A 24,294-nucleotide genomic window follows, 5' to 3' on the forward strand; every position below is an offset into this window, starting at 1 on the left:
TAGAAGAAGTGGTTGCAAGGTTGCAACACCTCCTTCATAGCCCCAACAGCAAGAATAAGGTGAGGTAGAAGTAGAGTAGAGAGAGAGTGAGAGATTCCATACCTTGTAGAAGAGATTAGAGAAGAGAGACAAAGGATTCTTGAAGAAGATCAACACCCAAGCCAAGGAGGAGGCTTAAAGGAGCTTTCCCACGTTCTCAGATGTTGAAATGAGTGAAATAATGTTTTAGGTTTGAGGTTTCACTTAAAAGGAGGAAGGAATATCCAAAAAGCAACTTTTTATTCGAATCTGAGCTTGTTGGGTTGATACATTGGGTTGATGGTATCGACCAACAGTATCGACCCAAAGTAGTTTCAACAGAATTTTCAGAAATAGTTCAGCAACTTCGGATGTGGATTCGGAGGGCTATACAAGGTAAAATTGAGTGCGGTTTTCTCCTACAAGTCAATCAAGAAGTCTAGTTTCTAGAAATACATTCGGATCAACCATGAGAGTTCATTAGGTCCACCAAATAAGCTCACCTTCTTCGATGAGCAAGCAGGATTTGCCAGACATAGTTCAGCAACTCTGGATAGGGATTTGGAGGGCTGTATGGGGTCAAATTGAGTGGGATTTTCTCCTACAAGTCCATAAAGAAGTCTAGTTTCAGGAAATATATTCGGATTGAGCACAGGAGTTCATTAAGTATTTCAACTAATTCACCCCTCTTCGGTGCGCAGATTCAAAACTAACACTGACAATGCTCTCAAGTGAGGGGCATCATTGTCAATGTCCAAGGGCTTGGGCTCCGACACCAAATCATCAACCAAAAGGGTCTATAGGTCTCTATTTCCCCCCTTCAGGTCTTCAGACCTACAAACATAACAGATTCCAAGCCGGGTCAAGGTTAGGATAAGGTCGGATATTAAAGATCTACCCTAAGGGAAAGGTCTGGCATGACTTCCTAATTGTCACATCCTCCCAGCCGGTACCCTATCTGGCATACCCGAGAGTGTGATCCATAGCCCGAAGATCAGGTATCGAGTAATCAACCTCCCACATAAACAATAACATAATCATGAACAATCATAATAAAAGTGCGGAAGATAAACCATAGATCCAATAAGGAAAGAATGAATCATAAATAAATTAGAATACTAGATATAATCAGAGTGTCAAACAGATAAGTAAAGTGAGGCAAAAATCCCACTCTACAACCAGCGGAAAAGTAGCTCTAAAAGATAATAAACTAGACAAAATCTAATCCCAGTAGCAAGTACAATGGGTAACTAAATTGTTCTCCACTTTATAGACAACATCCTTATAAGTGTAAATCTCATAAATGGCACAAGGACGCTTCCACTCAATGGTCGGACTAAGCATCGTACGGAGCATAACCACTCGCGGGATCTTCAGTGTAATTGTGGTAACCGCAATCACCTTCCTGGAGATATGCCTCTTCGCCTTGCGCTTCTTCATAGGAACCGTCATAGTACTCAGTACCTGCAGGATAGTCTAACAAACATTGTACAATAAAGGAATGAGTTTCAAAGAAACTCAGTAAGGCAGTTAAATCCATAATAACATAAATGGCAAGATTTCAGAACAAACATAAATGCAATATGATATGAGACAAGCAATGAATGAATGAATCTAACTCTATATATGCTGGTCTCTATTGGCAGACATGCTTTAAGTCATAGCACCGTACTTCTTTAGGAAGGTCTCAATCACTCATCATCAGTTGGTAATGGGTCCGGCATCCCTCGGGACATTCCATGGCTGGGGGTTAAGTCACCACTCTCTCACATCACCATTGGTCTAAGTACCGGCGCATGTCAGGGTAAAACCTAGCCAAATGCAAGTCTTCTACTTAGTTACATCAAGTCAGATCCAGATACGTCCATTCCTCGTCCCTGACGATCCTTTCCGGTATCCTTCACACTAGAGTCCTCATAGTCCCTGACTACGGACTCATCAACCCTATTGATCATCCACATATGGTAAACGGGAAGCTCTCACGTCCTCTCACGGGTTGGTTACCGGTTTTAAGCGCCCGTGAGCCCAAGTCTAACCATATGCAATCCTACCAATAAATGGCCCCCACAATGTGATTCCTGTCCTCTCACGGGTTGGTTACCGATCTTGAGCGCCCATGAATCCCCATTGCTACCACGGGTCGTTCGGTCTCAATACCCCTCCGATTAGGGTCTGACATAACAGGACATCCTAGCCAAACACTACTAGACAATCCTAGATATGTCATCCAACAGTTTAGGAAGGTGTCCATAGGGCATCTCCGGAAACATCCCATAATATTCCCGTAGTAGTCCAAGGACAGAAGTGTCAAAAGGACACCTCTCCTTTCCAAACCATACTTAAGCATACACATGCATCAATTCAGATCATCACATATATGGTAACTTCATATATGGAAAGAAATCAATAATTACAATCACTTTGTATATAATTGGTAAGTAAATCATACATGAATCAATTTAAGCAATGCTACTGTAATCAAGGTTATGCAACAGTAGTATATCATTGTAAGAATCTAATTTAGGAAACATATCAATGATATTCAAATATAGAAACTAAATTCATGCTATCTATGTAATTAAGGAAATAACCATCCTTACCTTTTATAACTCGCAAAGGAATCCTAAGAAATCAAGTAAGATCTTGGCAAACTTGAGAAGAAGGTCCTAAACAAGTGTATACAACATATTAGGAAAGATCCCTAACAGAAAAGATACCAAAACATCCAACACAGACCAATTCTGGAGTTGCTGTACTCATTGGTCGAGTGGATTGGTCGACTGGTCCGATCGACCAATGCGAACGATAAGCCTAAAAAAACAGAGTTTTAAGATATGAAATCCGAATTTGGTGGTTCAAAAGGGTACTAATCAAGGGGTAAACTACATCAGTAGTATTCTAACATATAGGGGACCTCAAAACACTAATCAAATCAAGACATCAAGATCCAAATTAGGAAACAAAAAGTTGCCATAATTAGATCAACCATGGATCTTGATGAATTCGAAATAGAAATCAAAGACAAGAACAATAGGAGGATGGATCATTGCTTCAGGTAAAGGTATCATGAAAACATACTTAGATCTTCAAGGAAATAGGCTTAAAAGCATAAATCTAAATAAGGAAACAAAACCTACCATATATGTAACTACCATGATTCATGAAGAACACATAGTATGGTAGAAGAGAACAACTAGAGATTGATAGATCATGGATCATGAAAAGAAAACACAGCAATTAACTACTAACATGATCAATATAGAAGATCCAGGGAGATCAGAATTCAAATCAGAAGTTTAACAAAGATTAGATCATGGTTTGATCATGATTCCTTCAAAAGCTTGCAATGATCATGGTTAAGATCATTGTTCTAGCCTCTAATCCTTAGGATGATCATGAGAGACAAGTCCAGAGATGTTTGCAACAGAGAATGCAGCATCTCCTCTACTGTCTCAACTCAAAAAGGAAAGAAAATAAGAGATAGAGGAGAAGAAGAGAGTGTAGACATACCTTTTGATGAAAAGGAAGAGTTTCGACGAAGATCCGTCAAGAAAATCACCAAGGATGCAAGGGAGATGACTTGCAGAGGTCTTTGGTTCGTTCCAAAGAGTTTGGAGGCAGCAAATACGAAGTAGACTCGAGATTGGACTTAAATAGAGCAAGAAAAACCTAATTGCCAAAGACAGCACTCATTGGTCGAGTGGATTGGTCGACTGGTCCAGTCAACCAATCAGTCGACCAATGCTGACAGCAAATCCAAAACAGGGAATTGAAGACCCAGATCAAATCCAATCCTAAAGGGGTTTTGCACACATGTCAAGTGACTTACCTAATAGGTAGAAATGCCTTCAAACCAAGATAGAGAGCACTCCAAGTCCATCAACTAATCCGATCTTCATGAAGATTCAGTTTCCATAAATAGAACTTCATCATCAACTTTCATGGATTCAAAGCCAGACACCAAGTCCTCTACTGGGATGGCCCAAAGATGACTTCTTACTTTACTTCGGGTCATAGGACCTACAAATAACAAGGTTTCCGGGTCAAGGTTAGGGCTGGGTTTTACACTAATGCTTTCAAAGATAGCAACATTGAAATCAAGGTCCGACTTCAAGGTCTAACATTAAACAAGTCTTTCTTTGTCCCAAAACAAAAGGGGTGACCAGGCTAGGTTTGGGTTGGATTTCACATCCCCAATGCCCCTGATATTGGAAGCTTCAAGGACATTGCAAGCGTCATGACAAACATGATGTAGCAGCAGCAAACTCAGTTCAATTAGATGATGGCTGATTTTGTGAATCTTTGGGAGGAGAACTGTGCAGGTGGTCATGGTAACCCCGGCATGGCAGCCCGGTATGTGGAGAGGTTCATTGGAACCTTGCATACCAAACTAATGGAGAGCTTCTTAAAACTGCAGGTGCCATCCTTCACTGGTGTATCAAAGGATGTTCTGTTCCCTAACAGATGGCTAAGGGAACTAGAAAAAGCCTTCCGGCATTTGCAGGGTACGGATGCACAGAAAGTACTCTTCGCCGAGCAGAAGCTTCAGCAAGAAGTGGATGCATGGTGGACTTCTTCTCGCCCTATTCTGGAAACCCTCCATGCTGGTGTTGTCTCATTGGAAGTATTTAAGGAAGCATTCTGTAAGATTTATTTCCCCGAGGTAGTGAAGGATGCCAAGGAGACAGAGTTTATGGCATTGGCCCAAGGTTCCCTTTCTGTGTTGGACTACTAGCAGAAGTTTGAAGAGTTGTTCTTTTTCGCCCCTGATTCGATAAAGCCTGACAACGCGAAGGCAAAGAAATTCTTCAAAGGACTGCGGCCATCTTTAAAGACATACCTCACCCTTCTCCCTCTTGAGAGTTATGCCCAGGTGGTTTAGAATGCAAAGAAGTTGGAAGAATCTGAAAGAGAAAATGTGCGTGTTCAGAGACCTTGGCAGCCTAGGCATCCCGGTCTTGTGGATCGCACCGAGCGTCAATTTGTGAGGCCTTCACCATATCCCACTCCTGCCTTCCAGCCTAGGAGTGTGGGTCAAAGTTCCAGTGCTACTCATGTGGGTCCTCGTGGCCAACCTATTGGAGCTCGACCTACGGGATTTGTGTAGCCCCCTCGGCCTGCATTTCAGAGACCCCCTATGGCAGCCACTTCTATGGGACAAAGAGATATTGTGTGCTTCCTTTGTAAGCAGTCCAGACATTTTGCTAGCTCTTGTCCGAAGAAGTCTGCCTTGCCTGGTGTTTCTGCTCCTATCATGAGAAGCACTTCTGCTCCTATTTCTGCCCCTGCCCCTCCTTCTGGCAAAATATTTAGCATATCTGGTCCTGAGCAGGACCCTTGCCATGAAGTTGTAACAAGTACATTGTTAGTCGCTTCTTTTCCAGCATTTGTGTTGTTTGATACGGGTACATCTCATTCATTCATTTCATCTACTTTTGCTGTGAAGACTAACCTAACACCCATATGTTTATCTAGTTGTTTGTCAATTTGTACCCCTGTTGGGTCTGCCGTTAAACTAGATAAAGTGTTAGAGGAATGTCCTGTTTTTGTTTGTGGTTTGAACTTGAAGGCAAATCTAGTGTTGTTTGATATGAGGGATTTCGACGTGATCTTTGTAAATTAGGTTCATCCTCACCTTTGATTCCAATGCACTTGATTCCAATGCACTTAGACTTTTTGGGAAATTAGTTGCAGATATTGAAATTTTAGTCTGAATTATATTTTTAATCTGAGGAGAGAATTTGCAATGATTCTTGGAACGTCAGTTCATCTAGGGTTCTTGCTAAATCTTCTCTGTTAGCTTTCTTCAGGGTTGTGATTCAAATGCAATTTAGTAGCTCTATTGATGAACTTGCAAAAATTTAGAGAATAACTTAGTAGACTCTTATATGTAATGCAAAGTATGTCAACTGTATGAAAGTTATCATTTATGTCTTCCCCTAAGGATTAGTATCCATCAACATTACATAAGACTTTGGAATGGTAAACCTCTTGTCCCTACATGCAGTTGAACCTAGAGCATTTTTTCATTGAAGGACCATAATTCGATGCTTGATTGACAAAAATACTGGAAATTCTGCTTCATGTTGCAAACATAACTCTTCAGCAGAATTTTACATTAATCTATTAGAATCTAAACCTTTGACATTTTTCCCCAAGTGGGCCCTCCTCAGACTCAATTCTGTGCTCACACTGTCCACGCTTTTCCCACTGGAGCAAGCAAAGGCCCCTAAGATGTCAATTCTAATTTTCACCAAAAAAAAAATGTCAATTCTCATAAAGCTCAATAGTATCCGTCTCCTTGAAATGTTTGGATAGTTCAAAATTGAATTCGTAATATCCTACCAATCTGTTCTTTATGTTTACTTTATTTGCAATTAGACAGATAGATACCTCTTTGGTGGACAGAGCCTCTCAATATCCAACATCCCACTTATGGTGCATGAAAAGCTCAACTTGCTTGGTCTCTAAACGGTCCATTTTCCTCACTGAATACAGTGCATTGTCCCCTCACTTAGAGGCCACAAATCCTTTATGTTCAAGAACCAAGAAACTTTCATTGCCATGGACCCTTTGATGAGACCATGGCCCCATATGAGACTGCAACTACATCTCTTTCTCTCCATGTACATCATGTGATATCCACTAACAAAGCATGAGAATGGATCCATCAATTTCTCCTTCAAATTTGTAAATAATATATATATATATATATATATATATATATATGATTTCAAATGCTTATAAACAAAAATGGAAGAAAAAAAAGAAAGAAAAGCTTTTTACAGAACATTCACTTCCATCATTCAACACAACACCATTCTATTTCAAATCATACATAAACTAATACCCAACTCCTGCCCAGTACCCACCCTCCCAAACAAAAAGAGAAATAGAAGAGAAGGGTTTTTGGTTTTAATATTTAACTCATAAGCTGACTTAAACAGTGTTAGGATAAGTTCTACATCAGTGCTTACATAAGTGTTTCCTTTAAAGCTTTCGTGGTTGTTTTGGACTTATAGAACCACCAACCCAGGTAAGGAAATCCTAAATTAACCTCAATTTCTCTAGAAGCATGAAACCACTAAATCTTAACAAGAAAAGAAATCAAATACCAACTGCTGTGCTTGCATTTACTTGTTCAGTTTCTACTCTTGATATCTTATTTTCATCTTCCAATCATTTTCCTAAAAGAATTGAAGTCAACTCATGGCTGTGGTATTACTTGATCCATTTTTCTAATTTTACAGTTCTGAGAATAAAAAAACTTCTTCGGACATATTACTTGGAAGTCTTCTTTGACTGACTATGTATTTATATGTTATTATTACTTTATATCCATATGATCTAATGCAGCATCACAGTGGGAAATAGAAAACTTCTTTTCTCTTTTTGTATCTTTAGTTAATTTGTTTCAGAACTGGATAAGATATACTGGTTGGCATGTGGCTTCTGATGCCCCAAAAGATCACTTAACCTTCGGCGGATTGTCTGCCTTTGGAAGACTGCAGCTCAAGCCCTGATAAGGATAGTTTTTTTTTTCCCAACTTTTGAATATAATAGAAAATAATAAACCAGTAATAATTTTTTTTGAGAATGCTTTCATTCATATTTCACTCATATCTTCTTCTTTTAAGTTCTTGTGAGTTTTTTCACTGATTGTGTAGTTGAGGTATTGCTAATATTTGTTTTCTTATTTCTTTTATGTACCTAAATAATTTAGGTAAATTTTAAATTTTACGAAAGTTTGGATTATCGAAGCTGTTTAATTTTAATTAGATAAGAGACTTACTAAGAAAAAAGAATTGCGTTTTTTTTTTTTGAAGCCAATAGTTTGTGAACTGCGGGTAGGACCATATGTTAATGTTGTCTTTCATTGTCGTCTGATCATTGTCTGGACATAAACACTCTTATGAAGCAAAAATTTTAAGAATAAACAAGATTGTCCATAAATTTATTGTGAATTTGCATTATTTGTTTCATCATTAATGGAAAATAGGGCTACAAGCATAAGAATCATTTCTACATATTTATGGTATAATCCTTGAAGAGTGATACTTTTCCGTAATCTATTGAAGTAAATATATGGTTTAGGCGATAAAAGGTTGGACATTGCATCCGAACACGTTTTCATAAACCACTAAGGTCAATTCAAGCTAAAGTTTTGATAAGAAGAGAGATAACATTCTTTGTCACACTAATCTAGGTGGAAAGGTAAAGGATTTTGTTGGAGCTCATGCATAGCCCTCAATCATGGTCAAATATGATACACTAATCCACTTTAATGATGCAAACACCATGTGATATCTGACATAATTATTGTGATTAATTATGAATTAATATCATCATTTACTAATCACAATCCTCATTGGTTGATTGGGTTCATGTGAGATCTTTATGTGATCTCATCAAGGGATTCGGGTTCTTTCACCCGTTTGGGTAGAGATCTATACTCAGACATCTCCTTATATATTTTCATCAGATATTAGGAGGGGCCCACTAGGGAGACTTATCTCCAATTTGTTTTTGTCATTATTCAATTGTGAGCCCCTTTTTAATGTATAGTAAAGAAGTGTGAAGAGAACATGGATCTCATGCCCGTCGATGTAGAAGATCCGGACTTCTCATCAAGAACTGCAAGAGCAATTTAAAATCATTCCCCAATTATGAACCTATGTAATATTAATTTTTTGAAAGAACCATTTATTAATTTTTCCCTTCACCCAAGAAAGATAGCTTTTTGAGTCATTGTTGACTCATCAAAAGTTGAAGTTGTCATTGTATTCAACTAAGCAATCTAGGCCATTCAAGAGCTCTACTCTTCTTGAGATGGTAAACACTTTATTTGTATATTTATAGTCCACCTCTCTGCTACTTCTTTTATGCATTGTTATTTATTCCCAGTCTTTACCAGTGAGAATATGAACTTGATTTCCAAACTCATTCACCAGCAGAAGCCTTGCTCTTGTCTTGCCATGGACATTGGAAACTGGTGCAGTTCAGGCCATAGAAGCATCCAGTTAGGCCAGAGATATATCGAAGCCGGCGACTACGGTGATTTCATATCAGCTACCAGATCAACCATCCCAAGATGGAGAGTGTTGTGGATGAGAATTAAGAAAGAGAAGAAGAAGATCTTTTATTCAGCTTCAGCTCCAGTTCAGTTTTCTTATGATCCATACACTTATTCACAGAATTTTGATCAAGGGTCTGCTTGGGCTGAGCCTGATAATCTCTCTAGATCATTCTCTGCTAGATTTGCAGTTCCTTCAAGAGTCTTTTCAAAGACTGAGTTGGTGAGCTAGCTAGCTGATGAAAACCCTTTCTCTGTTCATAGTTTCTGATCCAAGATGATCCAAAAATTTATCAATTCTCATGCTTTGATATGCTTCTTCTTGTCTTTTTTTGTTCTCTCTAAATCACACAGTCCAATTTTGACATTAGTGTGATTAAAACTGTATGAAATGGTAAGGAAATAGATGAAATCTTTGGTCATTTTTCCTCATTTTTTTTTCCTTTTTTCTTTCCCCCATGTTCTTGAGTTTGATTTTCAAGGTAAAATTGTTAGTCCATTGAAACTTAGCTTCATTAGGAGTTAAAACTAAACAGTACTTATTCAACTTCAAAGCATCTGCACAAAGTTAAAAAGGAAAAGCTGGAATGGTCTCTCAATCCTCCTTTAAGTTACTTTACCTTCAAGAATGGAACCCCAGATGCTTTGGGAATAAGGGAAGGTGTGGTCTCAAATTGTCTAACCTTTCATGGTCTTTGATGCTTTTTTTCATTCAAGTGGGCAACAACCCATTAAATGCAATGGGAATCTTACAGCAATTGTTAATCTGGATTGTCTTATAATATAAACTATCAAGGAAATTTTGGTTTCTGAAAAAAGAAAGCCACAAAATAGCCATAGAAGTTTAGAGTTGGGACCTCTAGGCCTCTGGCAAATAGTAATATCAACAAAAACAACAAGATTTGATGCCCCACCACATTGACTACCATTTAATGAAATCTAGCTAGATTATAAGGAGTTAATCAGAATTTTTAACCATGCAAAAGAAAACCTTGTTCTTGGATTATTAGAAGTTGCAAGCTCACCTGCCCCAAAAAGGGAATCCAAAGTTGGTTGCTATTTGTTTCATTAGTATTCATAATTGGGTAAGAGAACCTTTAACTAGTGACAAAAAAAAAAATCCTTGAATACAGGAATCAATAAGAATCATATACAACAGCATTTGGTATAGAAAATATTTTATATTTCGCTGAAGATAAAATAAGTGTCTTTTCTTGACAAATAGTTATTCCTAAATGATGCTTAATCATGTATCATTGATTCTGGTGATTAAATATAATTGAAAAGGATTTGATGTTAAGAAAATAAAACATACCATCCACGCAACCAGGTAGCGTCTTTCTCTTTTATTTCTTTCTAACAAAGTATAAGTAACACTTTATATTGATGACCAAATAAAAGGCAAGCTGTGTTACATAGAGCTGAAAGGCCGAAGAAGAGAAGCCAAACTGCTTGTTATTTAGAGGTGAAAGGCCAATCTTGAAGGTTACTATCACTACAACTATATACAGCCAACCTTTAATGAAAATCCAACACTTTTATTTAGAGTCAAACACACAAAATGCTATGAGTTCCATACACAAAATGCTTAAGATTTCAAGTCTCTCTTAATTTCAAACCTTCGAAATCAGACCAAACAAATATTGCATTAGAGGCTTCATTTGGAACCACACCATATTTTAGTTTGGATGCTAACTAGAAGAAATATAGCCCAAAAATATGGTATATGTTTGAGTCTAGTGTCTCATCTATATTTGTTGGATATAAAGTTTTTGTGGATATAAAGCATTCAAATTATACATGGTTTCACATGTATTTTGGCCCCACCAAAAAAAAAAAAAAAGAAAAAAGAAATTCACATGTAAAGGAAAGCATTTGATTATTTAAATAATACACAAATCAAGATTGAAGTTGACAAATTCAAAATCAAACATCAAATATAACGTCATGAATTTAAAATTGTATGGACAGAGAATTATCATGAATTTGAAATCATGTGAACAAACTTAAGGAATCAAGAGAACTAATTCTTATGATTGGAGTTTTAATGAAAAAATTGTTTGGTGGCCCTAATGATGGAAATTTGCACATCTCTTCGATAATGTTTGTGCTTCGCTATATTGAAATATCTTAGAGTTGATCTAAATTAAAAATTATATAATTAAAATATATGTAAAACATATAAAAAAAAATTAAAGTGGGGATTATTTCTAAATTCTTACAGAAACAGATAAGTTCTCTTCTTTTTATAAGCCAAAAAAAAAAAAAGTATGAAAAATGATGAGCACATTTATGTGTGAAATCTTATGGCATAAAGCATGCATTTTACACACTTAGAGTAGAGTTACTTTGGGTTTTATGTTGTTTTTGCAAATTTTAGAACTTTTCAAGATTTAAGCAAATATTTGGAGTTTTTTGTATGAAACATGCAATTTTACAAGTCAAGAAGTCCGTTCAGCTTCTCAAGTGCGAAAATGGGCTGATTTGGAGCATGATGGGCTAGAGATGTGATTATGGGCCAACTCCAAAATATTTTAGAAATAAAAAAGTAAATTTTGATCTACGGATGAGATTAGAAATTATCAATCAAATCTACAGAGGTATTATTGAGAGAGTCCTAATGGAGAAAAGAGTCATTGCATACTTCAATATCTTATTTCCGATTTGGGATTTGATCCAAGAAAGAAAAAGAGGAAAAAGAATTATATTCAGTGAAAAAATTTGGGAAAATTCCCGTTTTTGAATGTCTCTGTTCAATTTCGATCAAGTCCTTCATCGAACGATCATCTGATCCGGTGTCCAATTGAGCTGATTTTTGGAGGAGAGCGTCACGACTTCTTGATCCTCAAATCCAACGGTAGAATTGTGCATTTGATCTCTCTAAGTCAGTCCGATTAGTACGCCAAAACCCTAATTGGTTGAGTCAGATAGAAACTCTGAGTTTGATTCAAACTCTATCAAGATTCATATCCCATGTAAACTCTATAAAAGGAGAGCATACTCCATAAAGAGTGAACGTGTTTTCAGAGCTTAGGAGAAGCACACTTTCTTTTCTCTTTAGTTTATTTAGGCTTTCTCTAGTTATCTTTGATTGCTTGTATGAGATTCTAATTTCTAGATTGAATGTTTAGGTTTAATTTTTCAATGTAATGCAATTTCAAGTTCAAGTTTCAAGTTTGAGGATTCGTTTTTCTCTGGGTCTAGCAATTGCACATCTAGATCATTCTAGATCTGGTTGTTAGGGTTGGTTGAGATTCGAATCATTCGTTCAAGTCTTTTTTTTTTAGAGTTTTTTACACGAGCCCCCTCCATTTTCATGGGAAACAAACCGCATCCCTCCAAAATCAAAACCTTGCAAATACCCCTCCACCCTTAAACCCATTACTTAGAACTGTTAAATAATTTTAATATGACCATATTACCCTTTTCAACAACGAGAAGTAGTGCCAGTCTTACCATCCCCAAACTGGACAAGAGGTTGCTCACATACTCTTCTCGATCTTCTGCAGAAGCCAAGTGGGGAAGTTGAAGTTCGGCCGCAAGGGATAGTGTTTCACGAACTGTTAGCTGCGAGAAGAAAAGGTCTTCCAGTCTCACATAAGCAAACCTGCAAAAAAAAGAGATGTAACTAACAACTAAGAAAAAGAACCAATAAATCAACAACATAAAGCCGGACAAATAGGCGGAGTTGAAGGAATCCAATGTACATGTAGGCTCTCTTTGACATAGTTTGTCCATTGACAAGCAGTCGACCCGAAAGATGCATGCATGGTGTTTCTACGAGCTGACCAGCTAGAACATTAAGCAATGTTGTCTTCCCTAATCTTGACGGCCCCATGATTGCAAGTAACCTTCCTTGTTTTGCCTCTCCAGTCACATTTTTAAGCAAAAATCGTATCTAAAAGATACATACCATGAAGATTTCATTGAAATAGGATTACCAAAGTTACAAGAACAGTGGATAGAACATCATACAATTGTTTTAATTACCCGATGATCGAAAAATACCTATTCCGGTCCAAATCAATTTGAAGAATCACAATCCCCAAAAAGAAGATTGAATAGGTGGCTTACATTTTTGCTGGATTTTTCAGAGAGGGAGCAAGTGATGTTGCTCCATTGAATTGTCATTGGAAAAACTTTTTCGAAGACAAGATGGTCTTCCCCATTCACATGAGATTCTCCATCAGTGTCTACTATAGCGTAATTGTCTTCGTCTTTGTCGTCGACGTCCTCACTAGCAGGCAACAGAACAGGGCTAAGGCCAGAGAACAATCGTAGAAGGAAAGCTGCAGCTATGGCTGGCAAAAGCTGACCGACTCCGTTCCCACTAAACCCCACTACCTCATGCTCTCTTCCCACCAAGACTCACCATCTTTCTCCCTTTGTCTCGCTCGCTCTAATGCCGGAACTGTGGATGTCAGTGAGAAGAATGATTTTTTGAACAAAAAAAAAAAAAAAAACACCATTTGATTTTTAAATATTTAATTAATGGATAAAGAAGTGGGAACTTAGGTAATGGAGCCATGGATCTATAGTTGTCGGTGACCACAATACATGCACAAAGGGTACATAATATGGTCATATTAAAATTATTTAATAGTTATAAGTAACGGGGTTAAGGGTGGATGGGGTATTTGCAAGGTTTTGATTTTGGAGGGGATGCGGTTTGTTTCCCTTGAAAATGGAGAGGGCTCATGTAAAAAACTTTTTTTTTTTTAATTATTTGAAGTTCAAAGATGCAAGTAAGTAACCTTCTTCAATAATCTTCTCTCCCCCCTCCATTCCCGCTTCTATCTACCCCTCCATATTCTTAATTTAGGATTTACTATCAGCATTTATTTATTGTTCTCCCTTCCTCTGGGCCCTTGATCAAAAATGCCTACAGTCATGTCTCTCTTTGGTTAAAGTTTTCATTTTTCATTTATTGCTCTGTTGTTTCCTTTCTGCATTTTTTTCTTTCTTTTATTTATGCGTTGGTTATATTTGTATTATCTTTAGTCTCAATTTGATTGCATTAAATGTATGGATTATGACCGCTCGTTAAGTTTAATTAATTAGTTAACCAATTTGAATCATTGCACTCTCGCATTATCATTAAGAGGTTTCCTTGAGATCGACCCATTAGCTACCCGATATCGTGCGCTTGCGGTTATTTTTATTTCACAAACAAAAAACATCTTTGAAAGATGATATCTCCAAGAAAATCCATAAAACTTGTTTGTTAGGCATTCAAAAGAACTTTTTAATAACCATAAAAAACAACAATTCTTAATAATGTTCATACTAGAAAGAATGCTACAAATATCTAACACACTTCCTAAAGGACAGATACCCAAACCACTCATTTAATTCATGGTAGCAACACTTGTATTAATTTATGTTAACACCAATATTGTTATGATATATATCAATTGTATTAGTTTGGTATGAACACAAAAAAGAGAGTCCATTGGGTGATGATATTGATATTAGTCACAAGTCTCATTTGAAACATATAAATTGAATCATTAGCAGTCACAGCTTGATTAGTTAATAATCAATCACCATCATTTGTAGTCATCTAATACTTATTGTATATTAATTGTCACCATACATGAAAGAGTCAGGATCTCATAATAATAAAATGTCACCTACTATAACATGTTAAAAGTAGACTAAAGATAGATAATAGTGCCTCAATGAACCTTTTCAGACAGTGGACAACCTAGAAAGATTAGCTCATATTACAAAACTGTTGATGGATAAACATGAATTGAAAATATAATCCACTATGGTTAAAAAAAAATTCTAAAATTTCTTATCAAGTAAATCTATTTTAAAATCAATAAATCAACAAAAATTTTCAAATAAATATACCTAATCTTATACCTTCTCTGTTTTTATATAGAGTTTTTTCTTCTAAATTTAAAATTCTGCGAAACTTAATGATTAGCCATCTCAACAACTGCAAAAGCATATTGAATCAAGGCCTCTGACCAAGTCCCCACTCCTAAAAATATTCAAACATATAACATAAAATAGCTATTTTTACTAGAATCCATGTGCCAATTGGTCAGTGAAGACACAAGAGATTATGATCTTTCTTCTTTCAGACCATAATTTTTTTGTTGTTTTTGCAATAACAAGAATAAAAGGTTTCATGCTCTTTCATGCTGATCTCAAAATCCCCCCTCTCCCCCTCCTCCCTTTGGGTTAATCCTCTAATATATTAAAAAGGCAAGTGTAATACTCCATATATATCAATATTGTTTAATTGACGGGGGAAAGATTCCTTACCTGGATTCGCTCCTTTTATGAAGTATCGCGCGGAAGTCTAGATCCACGGCCCCGCAACCACGCCGGGCTCTGGAGAGAGAGGGGAGAGAGGGAGAGAGAGATGGAGCCGCCGTTTCTCAGAGATAAATCCCGTGCGAATGAATCACACACTTACTCACTAATGCGGTGGTTACCAAAATATATAACCTTATTTTGTAACCGCCCTAATAGTGAGTCTCCAATATTGCCCTTGGGCATTTAATTTATTAATCATATTAATAAATTCCAACAGCTCCCACTTGCACAAGGGCAAGTGTTAATCTTTCAATGTGTCCCAGACACACTTGTATATCCCAAATATACACATTCAATCTCTCTGCTATGTATCCCGGATACATAGACCTCTTGTGTCCTAGACACACATGTATATCCTAGATATACATATTCAATCTCTCGTATGTATCCCGGATACATAGACCTCTTGTGTCCTAGATACACATGTATATCCCGATATACATATATATTGATCTCTTCACTATGTATCCCGATACATAGACCACCCGTGTCCCGACACTAATATCCACAAGTCATACCGGCAAAATGGGTTGTGCGACCGGTGATATACCGCACGCGTGAGCCCCAAACTAGAAACCTTCCCGAAGGCCGAATGACACATCACCATGAAACAAATCAAATAAGCATTAGTATAACATAGTGTCCTAGGTTTATTCAAACTCACCGGACTAAAGGTATCCGATCCCCCGAGAGATCACCTTCTTGTCCTTAAAATGTTCACTACCGTAACACATACGGTTGGCGCCAGCAAACACTTTTAGGGTGCAATTGAATCAAACCTTTCCTTTCGCTTCGACCATCACTACACTTAGGATTGACTCCTTTCCCGGTAGTGCCCCTTTAGGTCGAATCAATCATGACCATAGGTAACACCCCAAAGTAGCCACATCAACCCTTCGTTTCATGATGTCGTCGAAAGTCACTAAGAACACTAATGGACCATAAGGTCCAGGACTCACACAATGAGAGGAGCAGGATCCATCCTCTTATTTCCAATGATCGCTAAGCACACATAGTATGATATATGTGCTATGGTGGAGCATTCTATATACAATAGAACGTATGTCCATCTCAACACCAACAGGTCTTAGTCTAGTCGCAACCTCTTGTGCCTAACCCGAGTTTCTTTATTGTCGCCACCCTAGCGCCACATAAAGTACTCGCACCTAGCTCTTATAGGCAACATGAATAGTGGGAACATTCATGTCGATTCTCTTCACAATAGAGAAACTCATCTTGATTCCAAATCAAGGCGACATCATGATTATGAATTGACCTACACAAAGTCATTCACAACCGTCTCATCTCTCGCTCGCCTCCAAGGCGCCGAGGCGAATGCTCGTGTGAGTGAGCCATTCTCTTGCCTATTGACATATCTTGTTTTATGCTAGAAGAAACACAATCACACGAAAGTGAATAAGAATAAATGCTGGAATGAACTCATATTACTCATTAATAAGAAAGTCTCAGTACAAAAATAAGTCACAATCTACGCAAGCCCAAGGATTTCACATGAGAAATAAAAACATCCTTGGCTATAAGTTTGGTAAGAGGGTCAGCTACCATCCGACTAGTAGATATGTGCTAAGTACAACTTTCTTCCTTGATGTAATGTCTCTAACAAAGTGGTATCTCAACCGTATATGTTTGGTCTTCCCATGATACTTGGGGTCCTTGACATAGCTAAGAGCCGCCGTACTATCACAAGAGACAAGGGCAGCCTCTTTGGATGTCATCACAATCCCAATATGTCGAAGGAATCTCCTCAACCAAACAGCCTCTTGAACCGCAACCGAGCATGCCACATACTCGCTCCATGGTCGAGAGGGATATACAAGTCCCGCTTCTTGCTACACCACGAAATGGCCCCGCCATTCAGCAAGAAAGCATATCCGGAGGTTGATTTGCGCTCATCGATGTCTCCAGCCCAGTTGGCATCACTATAGCCAACTAAGCGCAAATCCAACCTTGGTAACACAACATGTAGTTACCGCTCCTCCGAGATATCTCAATATCCTCTTGACCGCTTTCCAGTGCTCTATGTCCTGGGTTTGATTGGTACCGACTAACCAAACCCACCGCATAACAAATATCCGGCCTAGTACACATCTTAGCATACATAAGGCTACCCACCGCACCGGAATATGGAACTCTTTCCATCTTGGTTTTCTCCTCTGGAGTCTTAGGACCCATATCAAGGCTCAAATGCAAACCCTTCTCCACCGGAGTATCATATGGTTTGCAGTTGTGCATCCGGTATCTCGTCAAGACATTGTCAATATAGGTCTCTTGAGATAAACCCAGTAATCTCTTTTGTCTATTTCTGACAATCTAGACACCAAGCACATAGCTTGCTTCACCCATGTCCTTCATATCAAATACGGAGGACAACCATTTCTTAATGGTTTCCAATAGCTCCTTGCTATTGCTAGCCATAAGTATGTCATCTACGACGGTGTCGAATGACATAATTATTATCAGATCTCTTGGTGTAAACACGGTGGTCTTCCTCAAGCATGGAAAAATCATTCCAACATAGCTTGGTGAACACATTCCACTGTCTAGATGCTTGCTTTAAGCCATATATGGACTTCTTAAACTTGCACACTTTGCGCTCAAGTCCATTTGCTTCAAAGCCTTGAGGTTGATCCATATAGATCTCTTCCTCGAGTTCTCCAATGAGAAAAGCAGCTTTTACATCCATCCGATAAAGCTCCAAGTCCAACCGAGCAACAATGGCTAGTATGAGGCGAATTGAGGCAAACCGAACCACGGGGAAAAAGTCCTCATAATCAACGCCCTCTCGTTGGGTGTAGCCCTAGCCACTAAACGAGCCTTGAATCTCTCAATAGATCCATCCGCCTTTCCTTTGATCTGAGAACCCACTTTCCCAATTGCCCGCCCGGCAAGTCAACCAAGTCCCAGACATGATTGACTTTCATCGACTCCAACTCTTCCTATTGCTTTCAACCATTCCTTTGAGCTTGACCCCGCAAGAGCTTCCGCACGCCTTTGGTTCATGCTCATCACCAAGTCATCTCACGCCATCTCAGAGTTACCATGTAGGCTTCATCCTCATGTCGAAACGTCGACGAGGAACTAGCTCCCCCACTACGCCAAGTGCATGCGATTGCTCACCGTCTAAGGTAGCTATCACATTGCACTCCTACTCCCACTAGATCTTCCGGATGAACCCCGTTCATTATCCAGAATCCAATCCTCGGAGTGACAAGACCACTATCTTGTATCTCAAAGAATTCGATGATTCTTTGTTAACTCCTGAAAGAGATGGAAAATCATTCTCCAAGAATGTTGCATCCCTAGACTCAAGTTCCGTTCTCCTCTCATTCTCATCTAGTCCAATGAAGACATGGCCCTTTGAGGGTTCAAAATATCTCACAAAGATACACTTTCTTCCTTTGGGTCCAAGCTTTCCATATTGGTGAGAAGTAGGGTGAACATATGCCGCACATCCCCATGCCGCAAGTAACTCAAATCGCTTCCTTCCGGTCCACAACTCATATGGTGTGGAAGGAACCGATTTGGTTGGAACTCGTGAGGATATAGGCGACAACAAAGCATCTCCCAAATAAGAGATGGGTAGATTTGCCTGCGCCATCATGGATCTCACCATGTCTAGCAAGGTTCTATTCCTCCTCTCAAAGAACCCCATTTTGTTGTGGAGTCCCCGAATAATAAGTTGTCTAGATATCCCCTTTTCATCACATAACCCTTTGAACATATTGGAGAGATACTCTCTACCTCTATCCGTCTAAGAGTTTTAATCTTTTATCTACCGATTCTCAACTAAGCTCATGAATTTCTTAAAACATTCCAGAGCTTCGACTTATGAGAAATTAGATAAATGTGACCATACCGTGCATGGTCATCTATGAATGTGATGAAATAAGCCTGTCCTTTTCTAGTATGCACATTCATGGGTCCACACACATCCGAATGGATAAGTTCTAAAGAAAGAGAGGCTCTCAAAAGCCTTTTAAATGGTTTCAGTTGCCCGCTAGACATGACTCACGAGTTGGCAAATCGGATAGTGAACCTTGGCCTAAGAGACCTCTCTTGCCAACTGTTCATCCTATCTAAGCCAATATGTCTTAGTCTAGCATGCCACAAATTATAATCAATACACACAGATCTTGGCAAACAAAAGCACTACTAGAATTAAATGAATAATCAATTGTATCCAATACAATGAAACCATTCAAGAAAACCATAACTATAAACCGATCACCCAGATACAAAACCAAAGAATTGTTTTCAAATACAACTCTAAAACCATGTCTCATAAACCACTCTTGTCGCTCCCACCCCGTACTTGCCTAGACCACCGAGGTTGAGCCCTCCTCTTGCGCTGAAGCCGCACCCTTACTAGTGCTTGCTTCACAGCAAGAACTACTCAAGTGAGGGACATCGGCCAACATCCGATCCTCCTCAGCTCAAGGTGCTTGGTAGCTGATCAAATGTCTTGACCTTATCAACATGAGTCAAGAAGATCTTCATATGCTCCCAAGTCTTTGGCAATGACCCGATGATGCGGAGACTTGCTCCTCATCAGCCTTCCGCGCCCACATGCCTCAACTCACTAATCATGTTAGACATGATGGTTATATGCCGCCTCATGGTGTGACCCGGCGCATCTTATAACGATCAAAGGTGAGTCCGAGATGGCGGCCCTTGTGGTGGAAGTCCCTCCATACCGGAACTTCACAGCCTTCCACAAAGACTTTGTAGTCCTATGCTCTCAAATGAAGCATCAAGTCATCCCTCATGGAGCTCAAGATTGTAACCCGGCACCCGGTCCCTCTTCCAGCATTGTAAAGCTCAAGGTCCCCGCTATCGCATGGTACCTTCCTCGTGGGGACATGGTCTAGTTTACGGTTTCCAACATGTTCTATCTTCTAGGAGATACCGCACCTTCGTGCCAAAGGTCATAATACCTCTATTCGGTTTACTCCTCGCAAAGTTAGCAACAATGCTCTGTAGCAGCCATTTATTCTAGAGACATTACATACTAGGATAGTTCAACTATTCTAGCATAAAACACAACTCAAGCAACAACAAATCACACTAGCATAGTCAACCTATGGATAAGCATTTAAACCAAAAGAGATGCTAACAAACATTCAATCAAATTCTCATGCAAACCCACATAAACTTATTCACTAGTTTCATTCGTGCAAGAAACATGATTGATAGACCCAAAATAAAAAATAGTTTTATTAAAATAAAACATGCAATCATGTTAAAGCTAGAGGTGGTTCACAGAACACCACCTCATAGCCCCACAGGCCCCAAAGGCCCTCAAGCCCAAACATCACACAGACGTCGCCATTGGTGTCCGAAAGTTAAAACACATTCAATTGGACAACCAATATCCAAAAAATCCATCTCCCAGACACGCCAAATCGCGCCTTTACCCAACGGATGACCCCGCATACCAACGGATGACCCCCATAAAATCCGCCCATTCGTGACCGACGGATGATTTCGTGACCAGACGGATGACCCGGCATACAGAACGGCATTTTTTCAATTTTTATGAATGAAATTTTTCCAAAAACGGTAAAACACGTTTTTTCACCCAAAAAAAAATCATCCAAAAATACATGAAAAAAAATCCATCAATAAATTTAAACAAAATAATTATCATGGGTAATCAATTCATCAAAAATTTACAAGGAAATTCTCAAGAACTCCCACCGATCCAACCCAAAACAAATCCAAAAACCTAACAATCTCCCATGGGTTTAGATTAAACCCTGATCCTCCCATTACCAACAATAAAATAAACAATGGGGAGGAACAAAGAACCGTGGAACCCGTGGCTCGATGCCAATGTTGGTAATACCCATATATATCAATATTGTTTAATTAACGGGGAAATATTCCTACCGGATCTTCCTTTATGAAGTATTCCACAAGTCTAGATCCACCTCGCTCAACCACAAAGCTCACCCATTTAAAGAGAGGAGAGAGAGATGGAGCCCCTTTCTCAGAGATAAATCTCGTGCGAATGAATCACACACTTACTCACTAATGCGGTGGTTACCAAAATATATAACCTTATTTTGTAACCGCCCTAATAGTGAGTCTCCAATATTGCCCTTGGGCATTTAATTTATTAATCATATTAATAAATTCCAACAACAAGAATAAAAGGTTTCATGCTCTTTCATGCTGATCTCAAAATCCCCCCTCTCCCCCTCCTCCCTTTGGGTTAATCCTCTAATATATTAAAAAGGCAAGTGTTTTACTTGTTGTGATTGGTCCCAAAGAAAGCGAAAAAGAATCACTCGTTAAGAAAGAAAAGAGAGAATTTATTAATCACTTGTTAAGAAAGAAAAAGAGAGAATTTTCATTATCACAATTTTATAGTGTGTAAGAAGCTTTCATCATATTTAATTGGGGAAAAGAACGCTACCTACTCATGGAATCACTAATCCTCTACATAAAAAAGGGAACAATGCTTGGATTCATTATCATAGATAAAATAAGGTGGTTATCTCTTCTACTTTATTATTATTCTTATTAATTATTATTTATTTATTTTGTAAAGTTAATTTATTGTTAGAGGGTACATGATGAGCCATTATTCATATTTAGCCTGGTAGTTATGGAAGAATCCGGATCATCACCCCGTCAGGGGAGCACAGAGTGCTCCCCAACGGTTTTACCACCACAAAATAGGTGGGGCCCACAGGTAAAAAATATAAATAAAAAAAATTAAAAACTCCCATCACCCAACCCTTGGGTCCCCCTGTAATTTGTGGTGGTAAAGTCATCGGGGAGCACAAACCGACGGGTTGAGGATCCGGACTCATTATGGAAGGCGCATAATGATCTAGCTTTCAACAAACTTCAATGGGCCCCTGAATACGTAATTTATTCAGCCCAAACACTATGGTGGGGGAGTTTTGGTCCAATATGGGCTCTGTAAGGCAGCAGACCAAGCCCCAACCTGTTTTGTTGGACAGTTTCATCTTCCAATGGCCCAAAAATGTAAGAGAGCAACCCTGTGAATTTCAAAATTTTGTATTTCAATATATCTTTAGGGATTGTAATGAGCTTGTCCACTCTCTAGTTAGGAAGACACTCACGTTATTCCAGAGGATTGAGGGGCCCACAATCGACCCCTTTGTTATTTGAGTTGTTTTCCGCTTTTGTGTACCTCCGATTAAATTTACTTTTTTACCCCGAGAGAACAAAAAGAAATACAATGAAAATGAGTTCATTTTCCAACTCCATATATAGTTTATGCTAACGTTTCACATAAGATACAAGGGTAACTCTCAAAGGAAGCCAAATTCATCAAGATCACTAGTCAATTTTCCTTCCTTCACCAAACCCACCTGCCAACCATCTAAGCAATCACAAAAAGCTAACTACTACATTCAAGTCTACCGGACAGTGGTTGAATTGTATACTTCTGCCACCAAAGTCTTCACAATGAGCTGTGTGAAGACAATTCTGTAAAGATCCTACCCTGTACAAAACATTATTGGATGCGAGGTTTAAAGTATCGGTATCGAGTATCGTATAAATTACGTGATTTTAAGAGACGTATCATCTCGTGTTGAATATTGTATTGTATTGTATTGGCCAATATATTTTAGTACAATACAGCAGATAGACGTATCGATGTGTATTGTATTGGTTATATTCAGTATGTATACCTATTGGTGACTAACCTTGATTGGACGGGCTGACTGCTTGCAAATGGGACAGTTCTAGTCCTTGAACCAACACATAATAGGGATGGATTGTTAGTAATGCAGCCTAGCTTACATTTTCCAATAAACCATGAGGAATCCGTAGGGGGACAAACAGAATCAAATAATTGAGGGAAGCAAAAAGGAAACGTTGTGAGCTTCTAAAACTTATCTGATGGGGAAGATTATGAATCATGTACTTCATCACCATACAAGTTTAAGATATAAAAATGTAGGATAATTTATAGTAACTCATCTTATTCATGTATGATGAGAATAAGAAGATTCCATAGTCAAATTTTTTTGAACTCAGATGAATTGCTTGGCAGCTAGCCGTTGACATTATGACACATGTATGAGAAATGATCCAACGGTTGTTTAAATCAAATGGCAGGGGGTATAGATGTAAATATGACTTTTTATTTTTATATTCAAGGATTTAATTGTTTTTTTTTTTTTTTTTTTGTTGATAGAAACAGAATGATATTACAAGGAGCATTTACACAAGTCAGTTGGGAGCATTACCTCCCAATCGTTTATGAGATTTTTATTCATTGTGTGGTTTGCAAGAGTGAGTAACCATGTCTGGGTTTCCCATTTTCGAAAAGGTTTAAACTTAACCGTAGCAGTGGCTTTGGCTATGGTAAGCAGCTCCTTAACTACCTTGATTGGCCATCCGGACTTAGGGTATGGGCATGTATTGTGCAAACTCATCTACTGTGGTCTAAATCCTGGTGAGTTGGATGTCATGAGAGCAAACATATGTATGACCTTCAATGAGATCCCTAATGATCATTTGCAATTGATTTACTATTTGAAATTGTCCAACCACACAACATTGAAGAATACCATGCATAATGACCAACAGCAACCTATCCAGTCACTATGTTCATATGTACTCCTGCACAAAGTAGGAAATTATCATTCGGAAACTTTGCTGGATCAAGCACTCTGCCGAAGCAGATGTCAGGGTAGGATATCACAATAGGTTGAAATTCCGGAATCCTTTACTAGGAGGTCTGAGATTAAGATCCACTATCCATCTATGGATAAAGTCTAGAACCTGATGAGGCTGGAGCTTGGTTCGAGTGACATTAGCCTCGTTTCGAACAAGCCAATCCCATAACAAATAATAATAAAAAC

The 24,294-nt window shown here is 38.5% G+C and overlaps 1 protein-coding gene across 1 annotated transcript; it reads left to right on the forward strand.

Moving 5' to 3' along the window:
- The first annotated feature begins 8,993 nt into the window (after positions 1-8,993).
- LOC148999311 (uncharacterized) lies at positions 8,994-9,323 on the forward strand. Its single transcript, XM_089141274.1, has one exon. It carries the CDS (start codon positions 8,994-8,996, stop codon positions 9,321-9,323), a length of 330 nt encoding a protein of 109 aa, XP_088997400.1.
- The last annotated feature ends 14,971 nt before the right edge of the window (positions 9,324-24,294 follow it).

This window comes from Hakea prostrata, unplaced genomic scaffold, assembly GCF_041222555.1.
Source record: "Hakea prostrata isolate BN-2017 unplaced genomic scaffold, UWA_Hpros_2 contig_15, whole genome shotgun sequence".
In the NCBI taxonomy this organism is placed as follows: Eukaryota; Viridiplantae; Streptophyta; class Magnoliopsida; order Proteales; family Proteaceae; genus Hakea; species Hakea prostrata.

Coding starts and splice junctions, on each gene's coding strand:
- LOC148999311 (XM_089141274.1), top strand. CDS start 8,994: ATGGACATTGGAAACTGGTGCAGTTCAGGCCATAGAAGCATCCAGTTA.